General features: G+C 41.5%; 1 protein-coding gene across 5 annotated transcripts in view; it reads left to right on the forward strand.

The window, feature by feature from the left end:
* The window catches only part of SPATS2L (spermatogenesis associated serine rich 2 like), a 182753-nt gene that overhangs the window by 83033 nt on the left and 78240 nt on the right, over positions 1-21480 (forward strand). For all 5 annotated transcript variants that reach the window (XM_066345597.1, XM_066345600.1, XM_066345599.1 and 2 more), the window contains one exon: positions 9869-9929. In XM_066345597.1, the coding sequence (XP_066201694.1) occupies positions 9891-9929 (39 nt within the window). In that variant the 5' untranslated portion in view covers positions 9869-9890. The remainder of the gene's footprint in view (positions 1-9868; positions 9930-21480) is intronic.

Here is a 21480-nt window from a genome sequence, read left to right on the forward strand (position 1 = left end):
TTCATGGGAAGAGCTGGTTTTCTGCTTTTCCCTTGTCTTCTTTTGTGGTTTGCCTGTCTTGGTGAGACACCAATAAATAGGATGGCCCCCCATCCTCTGACTCCACCATTTCTTTATCGTCTGCCCGAATCCAATGGGAACCTGCATGTGAATGGCCACGATGGCGGCTCCTGGCCTTACATAAGGCCAGTAGGCACGGCCACTATCACAGCCGCCTGGCCCATGCAGGTTCCCATTAGATTCGGACAGTCCATAATGAAACAACGGAGCCAAAAACTGGTGGGCCATTATCTTTAATCCTAGCTTGCACCCAGCAGGCAAGAAATACACACAGTGGGGAAAACAATTCCCTTTCCACTCAGAGCACCCAAAGCCACTAACTTATCCGAGCTTCCTAGAATCAAAGGTTTCTAGCTCACTAGCCTCATTCTCCTTTGTTCCCCATCTCCTTCTCTACACAAACTCTGCACTAACTGGCTTCTCTTTCAGCACTCCACCATCTTGGCTGCTTCTCCTGGCCTCCTCCACGTTACCTTTCTCTGCTCTCTCTAATGCTAATCTCAGGAACCAAGAGAGAGCAAGCTCCCAGTCTGCCCCACTTTATAGTGCAGAAATCAAAACCTTTAATCCAATATACAGACAAGGAAGTCTCTGATACAAAGTCACTTATCTGAGGCATAATGGGATTCCTCATGAGAGTGCACCACCCTACATCAAAAAGGGTGAGAAAGGCTTAGTCCTAAAACCAAGCCCCAGGATACAAGGATCCTGCCTGCCAACAGCCTGCCCCCCACACACATTAATATAATTACGCCCATCCCAAAAAGAAGGGCAACTAATATCACCTGGACGACGAGCTTCCCCATGGGCAGCGCCATCTTTAACAAAGTGAGCATAATATATTTTATCTGCCCAACGCCACTCCAAAATATCCAAAATATGTAGGAGGTCAGGACCTGGTACTAAAATATGCCATTTTGACATATGGATTATTGTGAGCTAAAGGCAATTGAAAAACACAAAATGCAGAGAGACGCTTTCTCCAAACTCCCCTCATCTTCCTAAATAGACAGATCCTCCAAACAGAACCTAATTGTCTTAAATCCTCTCCCCTGGAGTTTCACCAACCAAGGAAGAGGGATTCTCTCACAGGAAAGGAGATAGAAGGTGACACCAGACACTTTTTTATGAACCTCATACTTCCCATCTATTCCTCTAAGGGGCGCATTTATCTTTCCTAAAACTCATGTGCTCCCCCCTAAGAGGCTGACACCCCTCTCCCTTTCCCTAGTAAGATGCTATTTAATCTTGAGTTCTAAGCTGTCTTGAGGGGTTCTGTAAAGCCAGAAGCCACGGCCAGGGCTACCATCACAGCAGCCCGGCCCATGCAGGTTCGCATTGGATTCGGACAGTCGGTAAAGAAACAACGGAGCCAAAAACTGATGGGCTGTCATCTTTAATTCTAGCTTGGACCCGGCGGGCAAGTGAAAAATACACACTGGGCTCCAAAACCCACTCACATTCAGTGCTCACAAAGCTACTGACTTATCCGAGTTTCCTAGACTCAAAGGTTTCTAGCTCACCAGACTTACTCACCTCTGTTCCCCATCTCCTTCCTTCTCCAGCATCAAACTGCACAAACTGGCCTCTCACTCAATACTCCGCCATCTTGGCTGCTTCTCCTGGCCACATGGCCTCTTTCTGCTCTCTGCTCTGCTCCCTCTGCTCTCTCATGCTAATCATCCCAGGAACCAAGAGAGCAAGCTCTTCTTCTGCCCCCATTTTATAGTGTAGAAATCCAAACCCTCAATCCAATATACAAAACAGGGAAGTCTCTAATACAAAGTCACTTCTCTGAGGCATGATTGGATTGTACCGCCCTACATCAAAAAGGGTGGGAAAGGCTTAATCCCAAAACCAAGCCCCAGGCTACAAGGATTCTGCCTGCCCACAGAGACACACATTAATATCACCTGGGCAACGGCCTCCACGTGGGCAGTGCCACTTTAACAAAGTGAGCATAATACATTTTATCTGCCCAACAGATTCCTATTGGTCAAATAAGTTTGTAAATATGATGTATATGTTTGCTCACTTATAGTTTGTATTGTGTGTAGGGGACAGGCTGTAAACAGGCAGGGTCCTTATAGCCTAAGGTTTAGTTTTAAGACTAAACTTTTCCCCACACCCTTGACTGTTGCATGATAGGGAGTGGTGCATTCTCCTGAGGAATCCCATTATGCCTCAGATAAGTGACTTTGTATAAGAGACTTCTTTGTATATTGGATTAAAGGTTTTGATTTCTATACTATACTATGGGGCAGACCGGGAGCTTGCTCTCTCTTGGTTCCTGAGATTAGCATTTAGGGAGAGCAGAGAAAGACCACGTGGAGGAAAGGAGAAGCAGCCAAGACGGTGGAGTGCTGAAAGAGAAGCCAGTTAGTGCAGAGTTTGTGCAGAGAGAAGGTGTTGGGCAGATAAAATGTATTATGCTCACTTTGTTAAAGAGGCCGTTGCCCAGGTGGTATTAATGTGTGTTGGGGTGGGCTAAAGGCAGGCAGAATCCTTGTAGCCTGGGGCTTGGTTTTGGGATTAAGCCTGTCCCACCCTTTTTGGTGTGAGGTGGTACAATCCTATCATGCCTCAGAGAAGTGACTTTGTATTAGAGACTTCCCTATTATGTATATTGGATTAAGGGTTTGGATTTCTACACTATAAAATGGGGATGGAACGAGAGTTTGCTCTCTTGGTTCCTGAGGTTAGCATGAGAGAGCGGAGAGAGTAGAGCCAGCAGCTAAAGGAGGCCACGTGGAGGAGGCCAGGAGAAGCAGCCAAGATGGCGGAGTGCTGAGTGAGATGCCAGTTTGTACAGAGTTTGTATCTGGGATAAGGAAGAAGATGGGGAACTGAGGGAAATAAGGCTGGTGAGCTAGAAACCTTTGATTCTAGGAAACTCGGATAAATCAGTAGCTTTGTGAGCACTGAATGTGACTGGGTTTTGGAGCCCAGTGTGTATTTTTACTTGCCCGCCGGGTGCAAGCTAGATTAAAGACTATGGCCCACCAGTTTTTGGCTCCATGGTTTCTTTACCGACTGTCCGAATCCAATGCGAACCTGCAAGGGCCGGGCTGCTGTGATAGTGGCCCTGGCCCTGCCTGCTGGCTTTACAGAAGGAGATGGGGAACAGAGGTGAATAAGGCTGGTTAGGTATAAACCTTTGATTCTAGGAATCTCGGATAAGTCAGTAGCTTTGTGAGCGCTGAATGAATGGATTTTGGAGCCTAGTGTGTGTTTTTACTTGCCCACGGGTACAAGCTAGGATTAAAGATAATGGCCCACCAGTTCTTGGCTCCGTTGTTTCATTACCATCTGTCCGAATAAAATGCGAACCTGCATGGGCCAGGCAGCTGTGATGGTGGCCGTGGCTACTGGCCATACAGTTCCTCATTTTTCCTAAATATCTCCCATGTAGACATAAAGTATACATATTAATAAAGTTGTTTGGTTTTCTTCTTATAAATCTGTCTTTTATTAGAGGGATGTCTCAGCTAAGAACTTAGAATAGTAGAGGGAAAATTATTTTTCCTCCCCTGCACCTCTCGCCTTATTCTACAGCTAGAGCCCTGATGAGGCCTGCATACTACACTGACAGTCTAGAACAGGGGTCCCCAAACTACGGCCCGCAGGCCACATGCGGCCCCCTGAGGCCATTTATCCTGCCCCCGCCGCACTTCCGGAAGGGGTACCTCTTTCATTGGTGGTCAGTGAGAGACGCAAAGCATGGCATCGCTCACATACAGTACTACTTCCAGTGACGTGGGATGCATGCCTCACGGCTCCGGAAGCACGTCACATCACTTGTTACATCTGGCAGTGACAAATATGGAACCGGACATTGAACATCTCATTAGCCAAAAGCAGGCCCGTAGTTCCCATTGAAATACTGGTCAGTTTATTGATTTAAATTTACTTGTTCTTTACTTTAAATATTGTATTTGTTCCTGTTTTGTTTTTTTACTTTAAAGTAAGATATGTGCAGTGTGCATAGGGATTTGTTCATAGTTTTTTTTATAGTCTGGCCCTCCAATGGTCTGAGGGACAGTGAACTGGCCTCCTGTGTAAAAAGTTTGGGGACCCCTGGTCTAGAATCTTCAGTCAGACGTCCCACCGTGATTATATGGTGTCCCGTACAGACAGATGTTCAGCCTTTTCACTCTAGCAACACCTACCTGTCCTGTTTCCCATTCTCTCAAAAAGAACACTGCTCACTATGAAGGGCCAACGGATGCTGTAGAAAACAAAATGAATTAAGCTGTGATATTGCACCTTCCAGAGGCAACAGCATGGTGGGAGAGGTGTACAATGCAGATGTCTAGAGGATGCTTATTATGCCGGTTAGGAATCAGCCCTCTGGGAGACTGTTGGACACTGTTTTGCCTGAAAGGCCTTTTGCTGCTTCTCCAGTTGTATCACATCGATAGTTGACTTTCTGATTCTTCTTCTCTGAGGCCGCCTGTGAGATAATGCCTCCGGATCTATGGGATCACAACACTGTCCAAGCTACCCTAATTTAGAAAGAAGGAGCAGTTAAACATCAGATTCTGGAATTACGAGGGACCCCCAAGGCAGCATCATGGAGCCAGCAACACAACTTTTTAGGGGGCAGTAAATGCAGCTTTTTACCCTTTCACTTGAGGTAGGAAGCCACAGGAAAACAGTCATCTCTTTCTAGTGGGTATGCTCCAGCCTGTGCCTGTGTGAGGTTAGTGGTCCTGCTCTGCTGTGTGTGTGCCCTGCCTATACGTACAGGGCATCCATCACATGCCCTCCCGGCCTGAGGAGGCAGGGTGCCCAGGGTCATTTTAAATCTCTGTGCAGAGTTCTTAAACTGCAGTTCACGTACATTGAGACCCATGACTCATCTGTGATGGTTTTGAGGTACTGTCGGTACAGCAGCTGGAGCTCCAGAATCATTCTGCCAGAGTTAGAGTCCTGACCCTGCCCTTGTCTGTGGGACCGTGATTTAGTTATGGCATCTCTGCGCCTCAGCTTTCACACGTATAAAGTGGGGATAATCAGAATTTCTACTCTATAGGGGTTGTGAGGGTTAAGTGAAAAAATGTGTCAAGCACTTAGCCAGAGTACCTGGAACATGGTAAGTGCTCCATAAATGTGCCAATTATTATTTTAAATCATTTTACAAGGTTTTCACATGTATTTCCTGTTTTTGTATTCCAGTTCAAGAAAGATGATGTAATACCTGTGAACAGGAAAGTGAATCTAAGAGCAGGAATAGCTTTAGTAATAGGTTTCAGAGAAATAAAAGTGAAACTTTATTACTATTTACTTAATAAACCATGAGGGCAAACAGCCATAGGGAAGTCAGAAAGCAATTTGGCATTTCAATACATTGTTTTAACTTTTTTTATATTTAAATGATTGTATGGGAAATGTAAAAATATATTTTTAAACTGTTAATCAGATTGTCATATATTTTAAACTACACTGAATTGCATTAATTAGAAATGCTGAAACAAACATATTTGCCAGATATTGTACTGCTCAGTTGTTGTTTTTTATAAAGAATATTTGTCTTTGTCATAGGCTAATAGATTTTTCTGACTGGCATTAATGCATATTAAGTAGGATCTTTGTATAATGAGTAGTTCAGCTTGCATAACTTTGCAAATGAAGTGATTGGTGGTGACCATATTTGTGGTGTATTAATTTTCCACTGGAGAAGTGTATAGATTGATATATTGGTGATAAATGGTAAAATTCTTTTTTGGGGGTTGATTTTTTTTTCCTAACAAGTTTTTTACTATGAAATATATATAGCTAGAAAGAAGCAAAAGATTAATCTGTTATTTCATAAATAAAATTTCAGTCAACAATTTTCTTGGTCTTTATTTTTCTCTAGGATATATATACATAATTTAGATGACAGCTATATATATTTGTAATGATATTACTGAAAACTAACATATAATTTAGAGGAAAAATATTTCAAATAATACCTAAGCTATTGAAATGTTGCATAAGTATCAGGACTTGTATTTCTGGTTATCTTAATTCTATATTTATTTATTTTTTCATATGCCTGGAACATGTATTGTGGATTTGAATAGTTAAGCCTCAGTAATTGCTTGGTTTCAAGAACAGTCCTAAGTGATAATAGGAATTAGAAGCCAAGTTCTTTCGCAAGAAGTCAGAATTCCCTATACCTTTCTTGTAGATCTAAAGCTCTTGTGATCAATCTCTGTTAGGCTATGGGCATCCGTCATGTCCAGGAAATGACATACAAACATGATGTCAGGGAAATAAGAGGTTTCTTGGACCAAAACAGCTGTCACTCACTCACAGTGCTATATAGGCTTCTCAGGTTAACCCAGCGGTCTGTGGCTATGAGGGCTGGGGTTTCACGTTGCTGAACCTTGGGCCTGTCAATTGGGATGGGGTGACAGAATGCTTCCTAGAGAAAAAGTTCCTTTACTGTCTAAATTAAACAAGATTAGACTGAGTAGATCTGACTGTCCCAATAATAGTTCATAGCAGACAACACAATCCCAGAAGAACAAGGGCACCACACAGTGTCATTGTCATAGGGGAGACTTGGGAAGCAGAATAAGCACACAGCGCTACGCCGGTGTGATGTGTGTTTTTGAATATCCTCGAGGAGCTAATGTCGACACAGGGCTGCGGACACTCAATGGGGACGTTTGAGTCCCCGTTGAGGATCAACCTCACCTGTTCCATAGTTCCCTAGCATTTGTCCTTCTCAGTAAAACCCAGTTTGACCACCTAGTCACTCAAATTCCTAATTCTTAAAAGCAAACCCAACTTAAGTTCTGTTTACATTAAAATCCTTCATCTAGTTTCCATAGCTGGAGCTGATGGCCCGAGCCCTCTGTTGCCAACCAGCCCGCAGAAAGCTTTGGTGTGCAGAGGGCATCGGTACCCACCCGGAAGGCAGAGCCTGCAGAAGCAGTCCTCCACTCAGGAGAAGAAAGTTTAAGAGAGTAAACCGAGCAAAGAACAGCTCCCTCTAATTAACTTTCATCTGATCTTCCCACCGGAGAAACCTGTAATAGCCTTACTCTACCATCACAGCCAGCATTTTCCTTCCATGAAACAATAATGTTGTAATTAATCTTACTGGCATCACTTCCAAAAAAAACCTTTCCTTGAGTCAGACTTTGAGATTAAAGAGAAAAGGAATTGTCAAGGAAATATCTATATATTTTGTCCTTTGGATACTATATATATATATATATATATATATATATATTTTCCTATGATTCTATGTCATCATTCAGTGCTGCTACTTCCTCAGATCTCAGAAATTGTTTGACCTCGGAGGAATTCCTCCCTGATTCCTCTGTGGATTATACCAGCTTTAGAAAATGCTGCACACCCAAATCTTACACATCAAAGGCAAAAACAACAACAAAAACTCTCAGATCTATAATGGTGAGATTAGATGTGTCCAGAAGATTTAGCTGCTCTAGTCTAATGAAAGGAATTGTGGCTCCCAGACCCACCCTAACAACTAGCCCCAAATCCAGCAACTTTATAGTTCCACAGGTATAATATAACCTCTCTCTCCTTGTCTCCCTTCCTCCTTCTCTCCAGCCCTCTCCCCAATTTTAATTTTTTTCTCTCTCTCCCTCTCTCTCTCTCTCTAACACACACATACACAATTATACACGAAAAACACCCAAAATACAGAGTGTATACATGATGCCAAAAGTTCCATGTGAACAAGACAATCAGCCAATCCAGATGTCTTCAAATAGCCTGATTGTTGACCATCTTTGTAGATATCGTAATGACTGACCAAAGGTTTCACTTTTCCTCTATGGCTTGTAAACAAACACACCTGGTTATTTGTCCTTGCACCTCACATATGATCTCTGTTTCCTGGTACAGATAATCAGAAAATAATCCTATTGTCTTCTACTAGTATGTCTCAGGGGCAGGAATAAATGAGAATGAAATTCAGATATTACTTGCTTGCTAGTCCGGTCAGAGGATATAAAATTTATCATTTGGAAGCAATATAAATGAGAGGTGTGTTCAATGGGATGTACACCCTTAGCAGAGAGTATGGGAAGGAGCTGCCTTAACAGGAATTGAGTACACAGGGTTTCTCCTGCTGTTGTGCCCACATGCCTGTGTCTGTCAGTGGCACTATCGTTTGGAAAATTATAAAAATAAAATCTGGCCCTGGCCGGTTGGCTCAGCGGTAGAGCGTCGGCCTAGCGTGCGGAGGACCCGGGTTTGATTCCTGGCCAGGGCACACAGGAGAAGCGCCCATTTGCTTCTCCACCCCTCCGCCGCACCTTCCTCTCTGTCTCTCTCTTCCCCTCCCGCAGCCAAGGCTCCATTGGAGCAAAAATGGCCCGGGCGCTGGGGATGGCTCTGTGGCCTCTGCCTCAGGCGCTAGAGTGGCTCTGGTTGCAACATGGCGATGCCCAGGATAAGCAGAGCATCGCCCCCTGGTGGGCAGAGCATCGCCCCCTGGTGGGTGTGCCGGGTGGATCCCAGTCGGGCGCATGCGGGAGTCTGTCTGACTGTCTCTCCCTATTTCCAGCTTCAGAAAAATGCAAAAGAAAATGCAAAAAATAAAAATAAAATAAAATCTTACTGTTTCCAATATTCGGCAATATAGAATAATCTGTCTATGCAGATTCCTATTTAAGTGGTAATAGAGTTAAGATTACATATTGCCAAGCTTTCGTACTAAAATCAACTAAAGATAATGGATCTGAATTTATAGTTTATTTAAGATCTAGGTTTAAAAGAAAATGATGGGGAGAAATCTAAGAATTTTTGCAAATTATCCCTAAAATGTATCAACTCTAGATGCGATCTTTGTAGCAAAAGTTAAAAAGAATACAGAGAAGTGTTTCATTGGTCTTTGATTGACAAAAAGCATTAAACATGCAAATAGGTAGTATATTGATATCTTGGCCCATCTAGATGCTAATCTGAACCACTATGTTTGCTCATTATAAGTCATTTATGCTCTATTTCAAAAAGAAATGGATACTATTAAATATGTAAGATGTAGCTTCCATAATAATGGTGAAAGATTTAAACCAGATGAGAAGAAAGAAAACACCACAGCTTAATATTAGGGATACATATCTCAGAATGGGCCACTTCACAAAGAACACTAAACACCAGAGGCAGAAAACCTAAAAACTTTAGGGAAACAGAAGGACACGAGCAGTTGTAAAGGTCCAGTTGAAACTTGAGATCATGGATTTTTATGTTATTAAAAATACAATGATGGTATGGATGTTCATTATATGTTGGTAAGTGAAAACCAACTTACCAAGTTTTAAAACCACTATCTACAGTGTTTCTTATATTTAAATCTGGAATCAGTTGTCCTGTTTCTTCCTTGAATGCATGTTTTAGTTAAATATGTTCAAGAAAGACTCAATATATGCTTGTTATATCATCTGAGGCTGATAAAGCTTTGGGACAGAAAGGACTGTGATGACAATGCTCAGTTAATATAGGTACACTTTTTCTCCTCTCACTGCTTCGACCACCTTTCTTTTACAAAATAAGAAGAAACACAGTTCGGATGCATACCCATCTGTCTTTGTCATTTTTTATGTCAATACGGTATGAATAAAATATTTTACGTTGTCTTTTAGAGTTATCGTAACATGATGCTTTTAGAACATATATAAGACAAGTGCTTAGCTTGAAAGTATTTTTACATTCCAAAAATGGTATTTGTGATTATGCTTGAATAAAATTGTTTACTGTGTTGGAAGAGAGCATAAAAATAACACATTGGGAAATCAATTTTAAAACTTTGAAGTTAATCTTTTTTCCCCCTTCTTTATAGGACTTATTCTACTAGAAACAAGATGGCTGAACTCAATACTCATGTGAATGTCAAGGAGAAGGTAAGATAAAGTTGAATGTAGGCTTGCAGAAACTCCAAGTTGGATAATATAGTCTGTAGCTGGTAAAACTTCAATTTACATGGACGAAGGGAAGAATGGTTTGGGGATATAAATAGTAAGTTTGACACATTCAACATTCAACAGAAACCATTCAACAGAATCATAAGTAGCATTTACTGAATGTGTATTAAGCATATTAATTTATTTTCTCATCTAAGCTTGACCATAACCTCATAAAGTTAATACTATTGTTATGTCCATTTTATAGAGGAGAGGATGAGACACAGAAGTAATTTGTCTAAATTCACATAGGTTGTAAGCGACAGAGCTGGGATTTGAACCTGGCAGTGCATTAACAGTTCATACTCTTAACCATAATGCAGGTTGCATCTAAGAGCTAGAAGATTACGTTACATCTTCAGAAATGGTCTCACATGAAGGTGCCCGAAGCCTCACCTAGTGGTCATGCTGTGTAGCCTTTATAGTTTCTTTCAACACTGAGAGTTCATGACTCTGAAAATCGCCTCTTCTCATTTATTGAAGGTTGATTACATTTCAGAGTCCTTCCAAGTCTTGTCCTTTTCTGTGAACTGTCCTCCACGTAGGGTGACAGTCCCTCACTTGCTACATGTGCTACCTTGCACTGTTAGTTCTAAGTGATCATAAACCATAGACCATATGAGACCATGGAGATAAATCTGCCCAGCCCCGTCATCTGGCAGCAGGGCACTGAGGCCTCAGAAGAGATTTGCCCCTGGGCATACAGTGGAGTGGGACAGCCTGGACTGGATCTCTCTCCACCCTCCCCGTGGTCACTTCCCACCTGACAGCCTGGACTGGACCTCTCTCCACCCTCCCCGTGGCCACTTCCCACCTCCACTAGTCCATAGACTACTTAAGGGCAGCAGTTTGTCTTTCATCACTCTGTATCCCCACAGCTCCTAAAGCACAGAGTGAAGGATGAAGGAAGCAACATTTATGGAGTTCTTACTATTTTTTTCTTTTATTTAGCAAAAATATAACAGACCTCTACTCTGTGCCAGACTCCGCCCTAGATGCTGGGATATGGCACCGAACATGTAGATGAGATCTCTGCTCCCACGGAGCTCGCTTTTCTGGGGGGGGGGGGGGTGAAAGGGGACAGAATAAACACAAAAACATCTAAATATCCACAGTCATTTCAGATGGTGGTAACTACCATGAAGAAAGCAGGGTTGTAAGGGGGGATGGCCATTTTACATGGAACGGTTGGTCCAGGCAGCCCTCTTGGAAGAGGTGATAGTTAAACTGAGATAAAGTCAACAGGACAAGTGTCGAGGGCAGGGCATACCAGGTAGAAAAGCAAAAGCAGATGGCCCAGGTGGACTAACTGAATGTGTTTGAAGAGCAAGTTGTCAATGTGGCCACAGTGCGGTCGGCAGGAGGGATGGTGAGACGAGATGAAATCAGAGAGTGAGGCAGGAGCCAGTGTGGTGAATATTGGCTCTTCCTGGACCGCTAATGGATCTGTGGGTAGAATTCAGGGTTCCATGAACTTGGGTATGAAAAAGTACATTTTCATCTTCACTAACACCTAACTGAAATCTAGCACTTCCTTCAGTCATGAGCGTAGGCATAGGAAAAAAGAGCCACAGCAGAGCAGGCGTACCTGAGGCTTTCACAGCTGGAAATCACTGCCATCTTCATATCCAATTACATGTGTAGCAGACCTCCTGAATAGTGTTTGTTCATCACGACTTCAAAATTACTGTAGTTGTAGAACCTGCACTTTATTGTTTTATTTGATGTTGACAGAGAAGCACATTTATTACTGTAGCATAAATTTGGGGGTTTTTTTTTCCATTAAATTTAACTTTATTTCAGTAGGAGTGGTTTCCTGTGTAATCCAGATGTATTTTATTTCATGAATTTTAAGACACTATTCTTAGAAGGACGCCATAGGCTTCACCAGAGTGCCAGAGCGGGTTTAGAGCCTGAGACAGCCATGAGGGGCTTTCTTCGAGGACAGAAGTGGCTGTTGAAAGGTTATAGTAGAAGCATGACGTGGAGTGGTATTTTTTTCAAAAGCTCACCCTGGCTCTGTCAATTACTGAGCTTCATATTTTCTTAAATCTTCATATTAAATACGGTATTTTTCACTCCATGAGACACACCTGACCATAAGACACATGTAGGCTTTTAAGGAGGAAAATAAGAAAAAAAATATCCTGAACCAAATGATGTGTTAAGGTATTTAATAAAATGCCGTATTTTTCGCTCCATAAGACACACAGGCATTTTCCCCTGCACTTTGGGGGGGGTGTGTGTCTTATGGAGCGAAAAATACAGTAGCTTTCCTGTTTGGTGAGAACACAGAGGCTTGAGGTAAAAGTAAACTCAGAACAAACCTGTTACCCAAGTCTCTGTGGACACGTTCAAAAGCAACTCCCACCAACATACAATTTCAACTTTGGAGTTTTATGTGTTATCTTAAAAATTGATACACATTTTGAATCCATTATATTCCATGATATATCCAATATATTATTTTAATACCAAACTGTTTTTACTTATTGACCATTGAGCACACAGCAGCAGGAAGATGCCCCCTTTAGCCTGACCTGTGGTGGCACAGTGGATAAAGGGTTGTCCTGGAACGCTGAGGTCGCCTGTTTGAAACCCTGGGCTTGCCTGGTCAAGACACATATGGGAGTTGATGCTTCTTGCTCCTCCCCCCTTCTCTCTCTCTCTCCTCCCCCTCTCTTCTTCGCTCTTCCTCTCTAAAATAAATAAATAAAGTCTTTAAAGAAAAAGAAAGATGCCCCTTTTATATTGTGACTTCATACTTTTCCTGACTCACAGTCATATACTCAAGGGAGACGATATTCTCCCCAGTTTGAGAAACTGGGCCCAGCATCTCAGTGCTGACCAAAGATTGACCCCTTTCCAAATATCTGGTGATGGATGGGTTGAACAGCTTCTAAAGTTGGGCTGTAGGGAGGAAAAGCACTTGAAACAATCAGAGTCTTAGCAATTGATTCCCTGCAAATTATAACTATTGGACAGACAATATGATGGTCTCAGCGGTCAAAGATAGAGTGTCTTTTTCCAAATAAAGGTGGCAGCAAGCCAATAAGGAGAAGATGGCTGATCAGTCAACACACACCACAGAGATTCAGGGTAAACACTCCATGCACTGGCTGTAGGCCCCACATTATCCACCTGTCATGGTCAATGTCATATATGCATATGAAGAGTAACAAGAGGTGGAGTTTTTGCTATCCTGCTTCAGTCACTTATCAAAATGTTGGCATTATTTTGAAAGAAGGTGATATTTAAGTTGTAAATATTATCAATCCACATGACAATGGAAGTAGAGCTCCTCTAACTCAATTAGTAAATTCCATCTTCCTATGTCAAAAGGTTAATAGATTTTTCAACTCAATAAAATAAATCATAATAAAACAACTGAAAATTCTGATCATCTATAATTTTACATTGATTTACTTCAGGACTTTTATTTCCTTTAGTTATTAGCTTTTCTGGCCTTTTTATGATTAGTTTGTTTCTCAATCTGTCACACAGAGCAATGACATTTTAGTTCTGAAAAGTAAGAATAATAACAACTGTTATATCTTAAATTATAAATTCTAAGCTTTTAGAGACCAAGAACAATAGTGTTCTTCTAGACTATCTAGTCGAGTGCTATGGGGAGTTAAATATTCAATGAGAGCCTTACAGTGAAATTAACTCATCAGTATCGCTAGTGGGTCCACTACAGGGTGAACTGAAAAGGTGTAGGTGTTGTGATGAGGAAGTAATTTCTGGCCTCAGGCAGATTTTAATTCACAGGAGGAATCAATAACTTGAGGTTTAACACCCAAGACAACAGAAACTGACAGTTGATACCCTGTGACTGTTTTATTTTAAAATTATCTTTATATTACTGGATTATAACTGTAAGGATTTAAATTAGAAATATTGTTGGAGTCCAAGTGTAGTCTAGTAGCCAGGCTCTAGTTAGTGTGCCCTGTGTGCTCAGTCCCCTGTGCTCTGACCCCCATCTACTTTTACACCTTTATCTATTGCCACTTCGCCAGAGACCTGCAGTAGCCATCCTGACCTTGGAGCTTTTGGCCTCCAGGAAGTGGGAGAAGCAGTTTCCTCCATCCGGGACACCCAGGCTGTCCTCTGCACAGACCTAGCCCTCACTCACCTCCCCTTTATGAACCTGTCATCATCTCCTTTCTCCTTCCTCGTGCTTCCCCTGAATTATTTGTACTTCTGTTCTCCTTTTTGCTTCAGTCAGTGGGGTTCTCTGCATTCTGCATGCAGCCATTACTCCTTGTACTGTGATTGTTTGTTGTCTGTCTCCTCAGGTGCTCCGTGGGGGCAGGGCCTGGGCCGTCCACCTAGGTAACCTCCAGTTTAGAATCAGGTAAATGAATGGATAACAGATAAAGAACGTGCCTGATTGATGCATTTCCCATTCACGGTATTTTGCAAAATCTCAAGCCTTCTTGAAAACTGAAATATAGGTTAATGGCAATGTCCTCTCATTTTAGGGCTCTCTTTGCTTTTAAATAAAGCAAGTTTTAAATTGCTTCTAGAAACAGGAACTAAGATTACTTAGGTGGTTCTGCCCAAAAGCAGCATGTTTATGAGATACTTATCAAATATAAGTGATCTCAGATAGGTTTCACCATAATGAGTGATGTCTTTTGATGAGTAACTAGTCTTTCCCACTTTTACAAAAAGTTAAAGGGAAAAAAGGGGAAAAGGAAAGGGATGTAGGGAAGGAGGAAGAAAAAGAAACAGAAAAAAAAGGAAAGGAAAGAAAAAAGAAATCACCACATCTCATTTTGTTAAGGAGAGATACCAGAACAGAATCTTTGGGCTAATGAGGGATCTTCTTTTTAGGGCATACTCACTTTTACAGCTCTCTTCTAAGTGACACATTTTTAAAGGAATTCAATGTTAGAAAACCATAGAGGAGCTGAGGACTCAATAGTGACTATTTCATTATTTCTCATATGAAACAGTAGGGTACCAAGCCAAATTGATTTATAAAGTTTTAGTTGTAATTTTCAACTGAATAAGAATGGATTATTAGAACTAGCATAGACGAAATAAAATGTTTGGTTATTTTCATGCATTGTTACAAATCAATTTAAATACAACACAATTCAGGAATAAAATCGGGTGATGGAAAGTAAAGGAGATCTTTATGTGTAAAATGGGGTTAATATTTCTGAGTGTCTAGCTATGGACTGAGAACTAGTCCCTAAATCACCTTAGGGAACCCTATACACTTAGGAAGTAAGCTCCAGTGAAGTAAGGTCGAGAAAAAAGTATGGAGTTAGGCGACAGAAGCAGAGGTTAGCAGTTCCCCAGGTACTAGTCGAGAGGCCTGGTCACTTAACTTCTATGGGCCTCAGCTCCTGCTCTGTAGACTGAATGTGATAATAACAGCTACTTAACAAAGTCAGCAAATACAGTCATAAATGTGGAGCTGCTTTACGAACTCTTAATCATATAAACTGTAAAGGATCTTGGGGAGTTCATCTGTTTATTTTATAATTTAAAAAATGGAAAAGGATCTCTAGGTAACGTTTTTGTTTGGAACTCAAAATATCAATTCACAGAGAACTGACTGAGAGTAGAAAGAAAACAAAAGTCCAAAGAGGAAAAAGAACATGAAACAGGACCTGATTTCTTCAAACTTTGATAGCTATTGCTGAGCCGCATGGCAAATAAGTGAGACTAGAAAATGGGAGGCTACGGAAATGAGGAATAGCTCAGTCTAGAGTCTAGACTGTCCTTGCTGAGCAGTGCCACTTACTGTGAATAGCTTTTAGAGCTGTTAACGTTACTGAGGTAAATTGGGTTGTAAATAATAATCATATAGAGTCATTGAAATAATGGAGGAGGAATAGAAAAGGAGAGAAGAGCCTCTTGTCCACAGTGGGAACAGAGAGGGGTCATCTCAACATTTCTGCCAATGACTGAGATCGACTCTGCATCCTAGTCTGTCCACAACAGATGAGCATATGTCCCATTTTATTCTTTTCCTGTAACTGCCTTGATCTATTTTACAAAGTACTGAAATATAGTTGAAGTCTTTATGTGGGGTGGAGTACAGTCAGAAAAACCCAAGCATGTGATTAAAGAGATTTTAGCAGGATCAGAGAAAGTACAGAAGAAACCTGTAATCATACCCCTTTAAGATACTATCTTTGCCTGACCTGTGGTGGCGCAGTGGATAAAGCGTTGACCTGGAACGCTGAGATCACCAGTTAAAAACCCCGGGCTTGCCTGGTCAAGGCACATATGGGAGTTGATGCTTCCTGCTCCTACCCCTTCTCTCTCTCTCTCTCTCTCTCTCTCTCTCTCTCTCTCTCTCCCTCTCCCCTCTCTAAAATGAATAAATAAAATCTTTTTAAAAATTAATTAAATATTAACTCTGTTTCATAGAGAACTTATTTCATGGGACTTGGCACAAGTTTTAATGATATGCAGTTGTTTTAAAGACCAAACCATGCAGCTTTGGGGGGCACATCTTAATTTCATAGGGGTGTATAAGCCAATTTAGCCCAATCCTTAAGTTCAAATAGCAAGACCACAGCTTTCAGGTTTTACTACGGACAGGTTCTTGCCATCATTTTTCTCATAGGAAAGGGTTATTAAATTTTCCTTTTAAAGAAAGGAGAGACAGTTGACGATAGTTATTGCCTAATGCTTATGTACAGAACTGGCTGTTGTTGTTGCTTGGCAACTCGAAGAGATTTGACAAGGGGTCTAAAAGAACTGAATGAATAAATGGAAATGTCCGCATCAGTTTCAGAGGATTAGAAGAAATTTGCTATTGCAGGATTAGCATCACCTTGCTTTTTTTGAAGCTGGACGATTCAAGTTCCCAGTGTTTCATCCTGCCCTCTCTTTTTCTGGCCTTTCACTGCAGCCCCTTTTGCACTGTGGCTGAGAGGTATACATAAGATAAATGATTAATGCTAAAGAATATAAGAGCATGTCTAAAATGCAAACCTTTGGCAGCAGGAAAAAAGTTACTGCTGTTGTCAATCCCTTGGAATTTATGGGTATTTTACCAATTTTCTAGTTACTTCTCACAATGATCCTTCATACTAAATTTTCCAATTTTTATAGATAAAAATATGACAAGATTGTAAAATGGGTTCTTTTGTGACCTTGAGCACTAAAAATCTATCCAGAAAGAGTAGATAGCTAAACTGATTAAGTCAGCATTTAAAGGTGTACTGCTTGTATTATTATTACTAAAACCACTTTTTCTCTTTGAGTAATTTCTCCACAACTTGATTATAAGCACAAATGGACTTTTTAATTTATTTGTGTACTTAATAGCTCCTATAATAGTATTATCATTAGAGTTGATGCCCCTAAATATTTGTTAAGCAATATTTAGTTAAATGATTGAGCCAATGTTTTATAATGCTGGTTCTCAGCTATTAGCAAGATGGGAAGAGAAAATGGAGCATTCCTTCTTGGTTTGGGACAAGCATTAGAATGTCCATGGAGGAGAGACAGCAGGAATGAGAAAACACTGATTTGTGCTCATGTGAGTCTTGCAAGAAACAGATGCTAAGATGGGGTTAGATGAGCCACAGACTCCGGGAGAGGGAGGGTGAGCAGGTGAATGCTTATAAAAAAAATGAAAGGAAGGAGGCATGAGCACACAGGGAGAGTCTACAGACCTCCGTGCAGGTCTTACCTCTTTGAACGAAGAGGGAGAAGAGAGGAAAATTAGGCAGGCAATCTCAACTTGCAGCATGGTTCTCAGGAACTTCCTGCAGGCTGACGGGAGTCCGTGGGCCGGAGTTGCTCCCTGGGGTCTCCCGTGTCCCTGAGAAAAGAGCTTTCGCTAGTACCCCACTATCTCAGGTGTTGACTGGGAGCAGTCTGGGGGAGTGTGGTGTGGGGACCAAGGCGCTGGTGGGCCCACAGAGGGGGCAGCTGGGCCGTCAGCCACTATGCCTTCCACAGTGGGCAGTTTCCAGAGCCACCACAATGTTTGAGAGTGTAACAAAACACCACATTTAGAAAAGAAATTGAAACACCAATTTGGGAATTCAGACATGTAAGAGAAAAGCCTGTGACTTATGTGTTTATTGAAAAGAATTAATAAAATGTTTGAGAACCACTCTTCTAAAGTAATTAATCAATTAAAATACAAACCCTAGAATTTCCCTCCCCTTGGTAAGCCGAGTCATACCGCCACTAGTATAGGGAGCCTTCTCAGCTTCTGGGCCAATGATGATTTAGTAGTCTCGTTTTCTAATAAACAAAGGGACGGGTTGATTCTGATGGAAAACCGTGTGTCCTTTGGTACATTGTGTAACCTCTCTGGGCTTCAATTTTCTTATCTGGCAAAGGAAGGAATTCATAAAGAACTCCAAATCCCCTTCCAACTCTGAAGTTAAGTGAGTCGGTGATCTTTCCCCCTGCACAGGTGCCTGCGAGACCAGAGAAGGGGACTGTGCCACCGGCAGCCTTAGTCCTGATACAAAAGCCGCCTCCGTTTTAGTGTAGGGCTAACCTCTCTATACTCATTTCCTGTCATAATAAAGCAAGCTGATGAAACCATCTCTGAGGTCCTTCTGCCGTTCACTGACACGGCATTTCTGTTGCCGTCCTGTCTACGGACCCTTCAGAACTTCGCCTCTCAGTCCTTGAAGATAATTATCAGTAAAAATGTATTGAAATGATGACTGGGGATCATTTACATAACTTAATTCATCTCTTATCATGGTAAGAATATTAACATGAGATTTACTCGCTTTAAGCATACAATACAGTATTAATCGTAAGCACAAATTGTACAGCAGACCTCTAAAACTTAAACCATCGTGCGTAACAGACTTGATACCAGTCTGACAGCCACTCCCTGTGACTTGCTCCTCTCAGTCCCTGGCAACCACCGTTCTTACTATCTGCTTCCATCAACTGACCATTTTAGGTACCTTGTCGAAGTGGAATCAGGCAGCATTTGTCCTGTGACTGGCTTATCTCACTGAGCATAGCGTCCTCAAGTTTTGTCCCTGTTGTTGCATATGACAGGATTCTTCTTTTCTTAGGGCTGAATAATATTCCATTGTCTGTGTATACCACATTTTCTTTAGCAACTTATCCTTCGATGGACATTTGTTCATGTTTTTTGGATTGGCTCAAACTGTGATTTTAGCTGCTTAACTGAAGCTGAACGCACAAGCTAGCTCTAACTCTTTTTACTGCCTTTAGAAGAAAAGCAAGTGCGTATACTGGGAAAAGCATTGGGAAAATGAGATCTGGTCAGTCAGATGATCTTTTTTATTGTGTTTAAACCAGCATGCCTTTTTAAAATTGGTAACTTCGTTTAAAATAAAAAATTGGTATCGGGTAAACAAACACTCCCCCCAAAGAGAGAGTGCGCCCCTCATTCCTGTGGTATTCAGATGGTCTCCTTCTTTCACGCCACAGTGACGAAATATCCAAAGTTGATATAATTTAGAGATTAATTTAACTCTTTTATTCTGGTATTGACTAAAGGGTAATAAACTCCTTTACTCTTGTATTGATTAAAGGGTATTAGTGACTTACACTTTCATAATACTCTTTAGCTGAAAAATTCTGTGAATGAATGAGAAAAACAAGCCACAGGGAGAGTGGATGTCAATAAATTACTTTTACCCCCATGTAAATTGAGACCTTAAATTCCAAAGAAAAGGAGGAAAGGTTTTTAATGAATAGTCTTAAATTAGAAGCAGAAGATAAATGGCAACTATTTTACTTTTCTATTCAGACTATACTATCACAAACAAATGTCTTGTAAAAATAACCTCTCCTTTTTTTGTCTTTACTAATAAATTCAAATACAGATTTCATCAGAGAAAGTAGTTACCTAAGTCCCAAATTGTGTGGGTGTAACAGGCTGGCTGAAAACAGACTTCCAATGGCCTCAGGGACTCGTCCTGCCCTAAATTACGTGCAGGTCTAACTAGCAGTTCTGTGAAAATATGAGGAAGAATCAAGCACAATTATAGAAAACGTGCAGGTGGTCACTGAATACATGCTAGCTAGTTAAATGGGTGAAATGAATTGTGTCTGGAGCCCATCGCTTGTCTCAAAAGAGGTTAGAGGGGCAACTGTTACTAATAGCAACCTTTGGAGATATATACACATGCGTTTGTGTGTGTGTTTGTATCCTACAAGTGTCAGATTGAAGGTAAGGATTCTGATATGAAAACTGTCATGGACTAAATGACAAGATTTAATATGCTTTGGTTATCAGACTGTAATTTTATGGTTTTTTAGATAGAAGAAAAGGTCATTTGAGTATGGATCTCTTGCTCTGCAAGTTAAGTTTTTAGGAATTAAAGAGGTTCTTTGACATTTTTAAGTTATCAATTTTCATTTATTATTATAACAACTGTAAATTTTTTTTCTCAAAAGTTTAGTGAATTGACAAAATACAGACTCAATTGATGGAAAGAAATCTAGGTGGTTGCTGTTTTTAACGCTTTGAGGAAGACTGTATTTTCCAGGGGCCACATCAGCATCTCCCCCAGTAAGAGTTGGGGTCCGCGCCCCTTCCCTTTAAACTGGGTAGGCTTTTGGAACTGACTGACCAGAGTAGTAGGAAGGAGGTGACCTGTGTGACTTATGAAGCCAGATGATTCAGCTTCTTCCTCACTGGTGGGACAGTTGTGCTAGAGCTCTGGGCTGCCACACACACACACACACACACACACACACACACAGTTGTGCTAGAGCTCTGGGCTGACACACACACACACACACACACACACAGTTGTGCTAGAGCTCTGGGCTGCCACACACACACACACACACACACACACACACACACACACACACACGGTCTGTTCCCAGGCTGCCGCGCTGTGAGGAAGCCCCACCCAGCCCGTGAGGAGAGACCCCATGGAGAAGACCTGAGAGGACCCCAGCTGCGCCAGCGTCCCTCTCCCCTCCCTCCCAGCCCCTCCACCTGTCCGTGCAAGAGACCCCGGGGCAGACCCACTCAGCAGACTCCTCTCGAGTTCTGGACCCACAGAAACATTGAAAATTAATAGGTCGTTGTTTTAAGCCACAAGTTATGGGGTGACTTGTATTTCAGCAGTAGATAAGTGGAATAACCTCTCACAAAGTATAACTGTTCTAAACTAGAACTGATATTTTTGAAATTGTGCATAAATGATGAAAGATGCAGATGAGTGGAGAGTGCACTCAGGTAATTAATAGGTGAGCAGTTATAACTAAAAAGAGGTCTGTCTTATGCCATGTCTTTTCCGTCCACACTACTCCTTACCTGCCCTTGACTTCCCTTGTATCTCTCAGTCATGGTTATCAATTCTGGGTGCACATTAGAAGCACTAGGAAAACTTAAAAAAAGAAAGTCAGTGTCCTGGCCCAGATTTAATTGTTTGAGGCAGGACCCTGGTCTAGGTATATTTTTAAAACTCACCGGGTTATTCCAGTTTGCAGCCAAGGCGGAGAAGCACTGTTTGATGCTGACAATGCCCAAATCTGTATCCCTGGCTCA

Source organism: Saccopteryx leptura, chromosome 7 (assembly GCF_036850995.1).
Source record: "Saccopteryx leptura isolate mSacLep1 chromosome 7, mSacLep1_pri_phased_curated, whole genome shotgun sequence".
Lineage (NCBI taxonomy): Eukaryota > Metazoa > Chordata > Mammalia > Chiroptera > Emballonuridae > Saccopteryx > Saccopteryx leptura.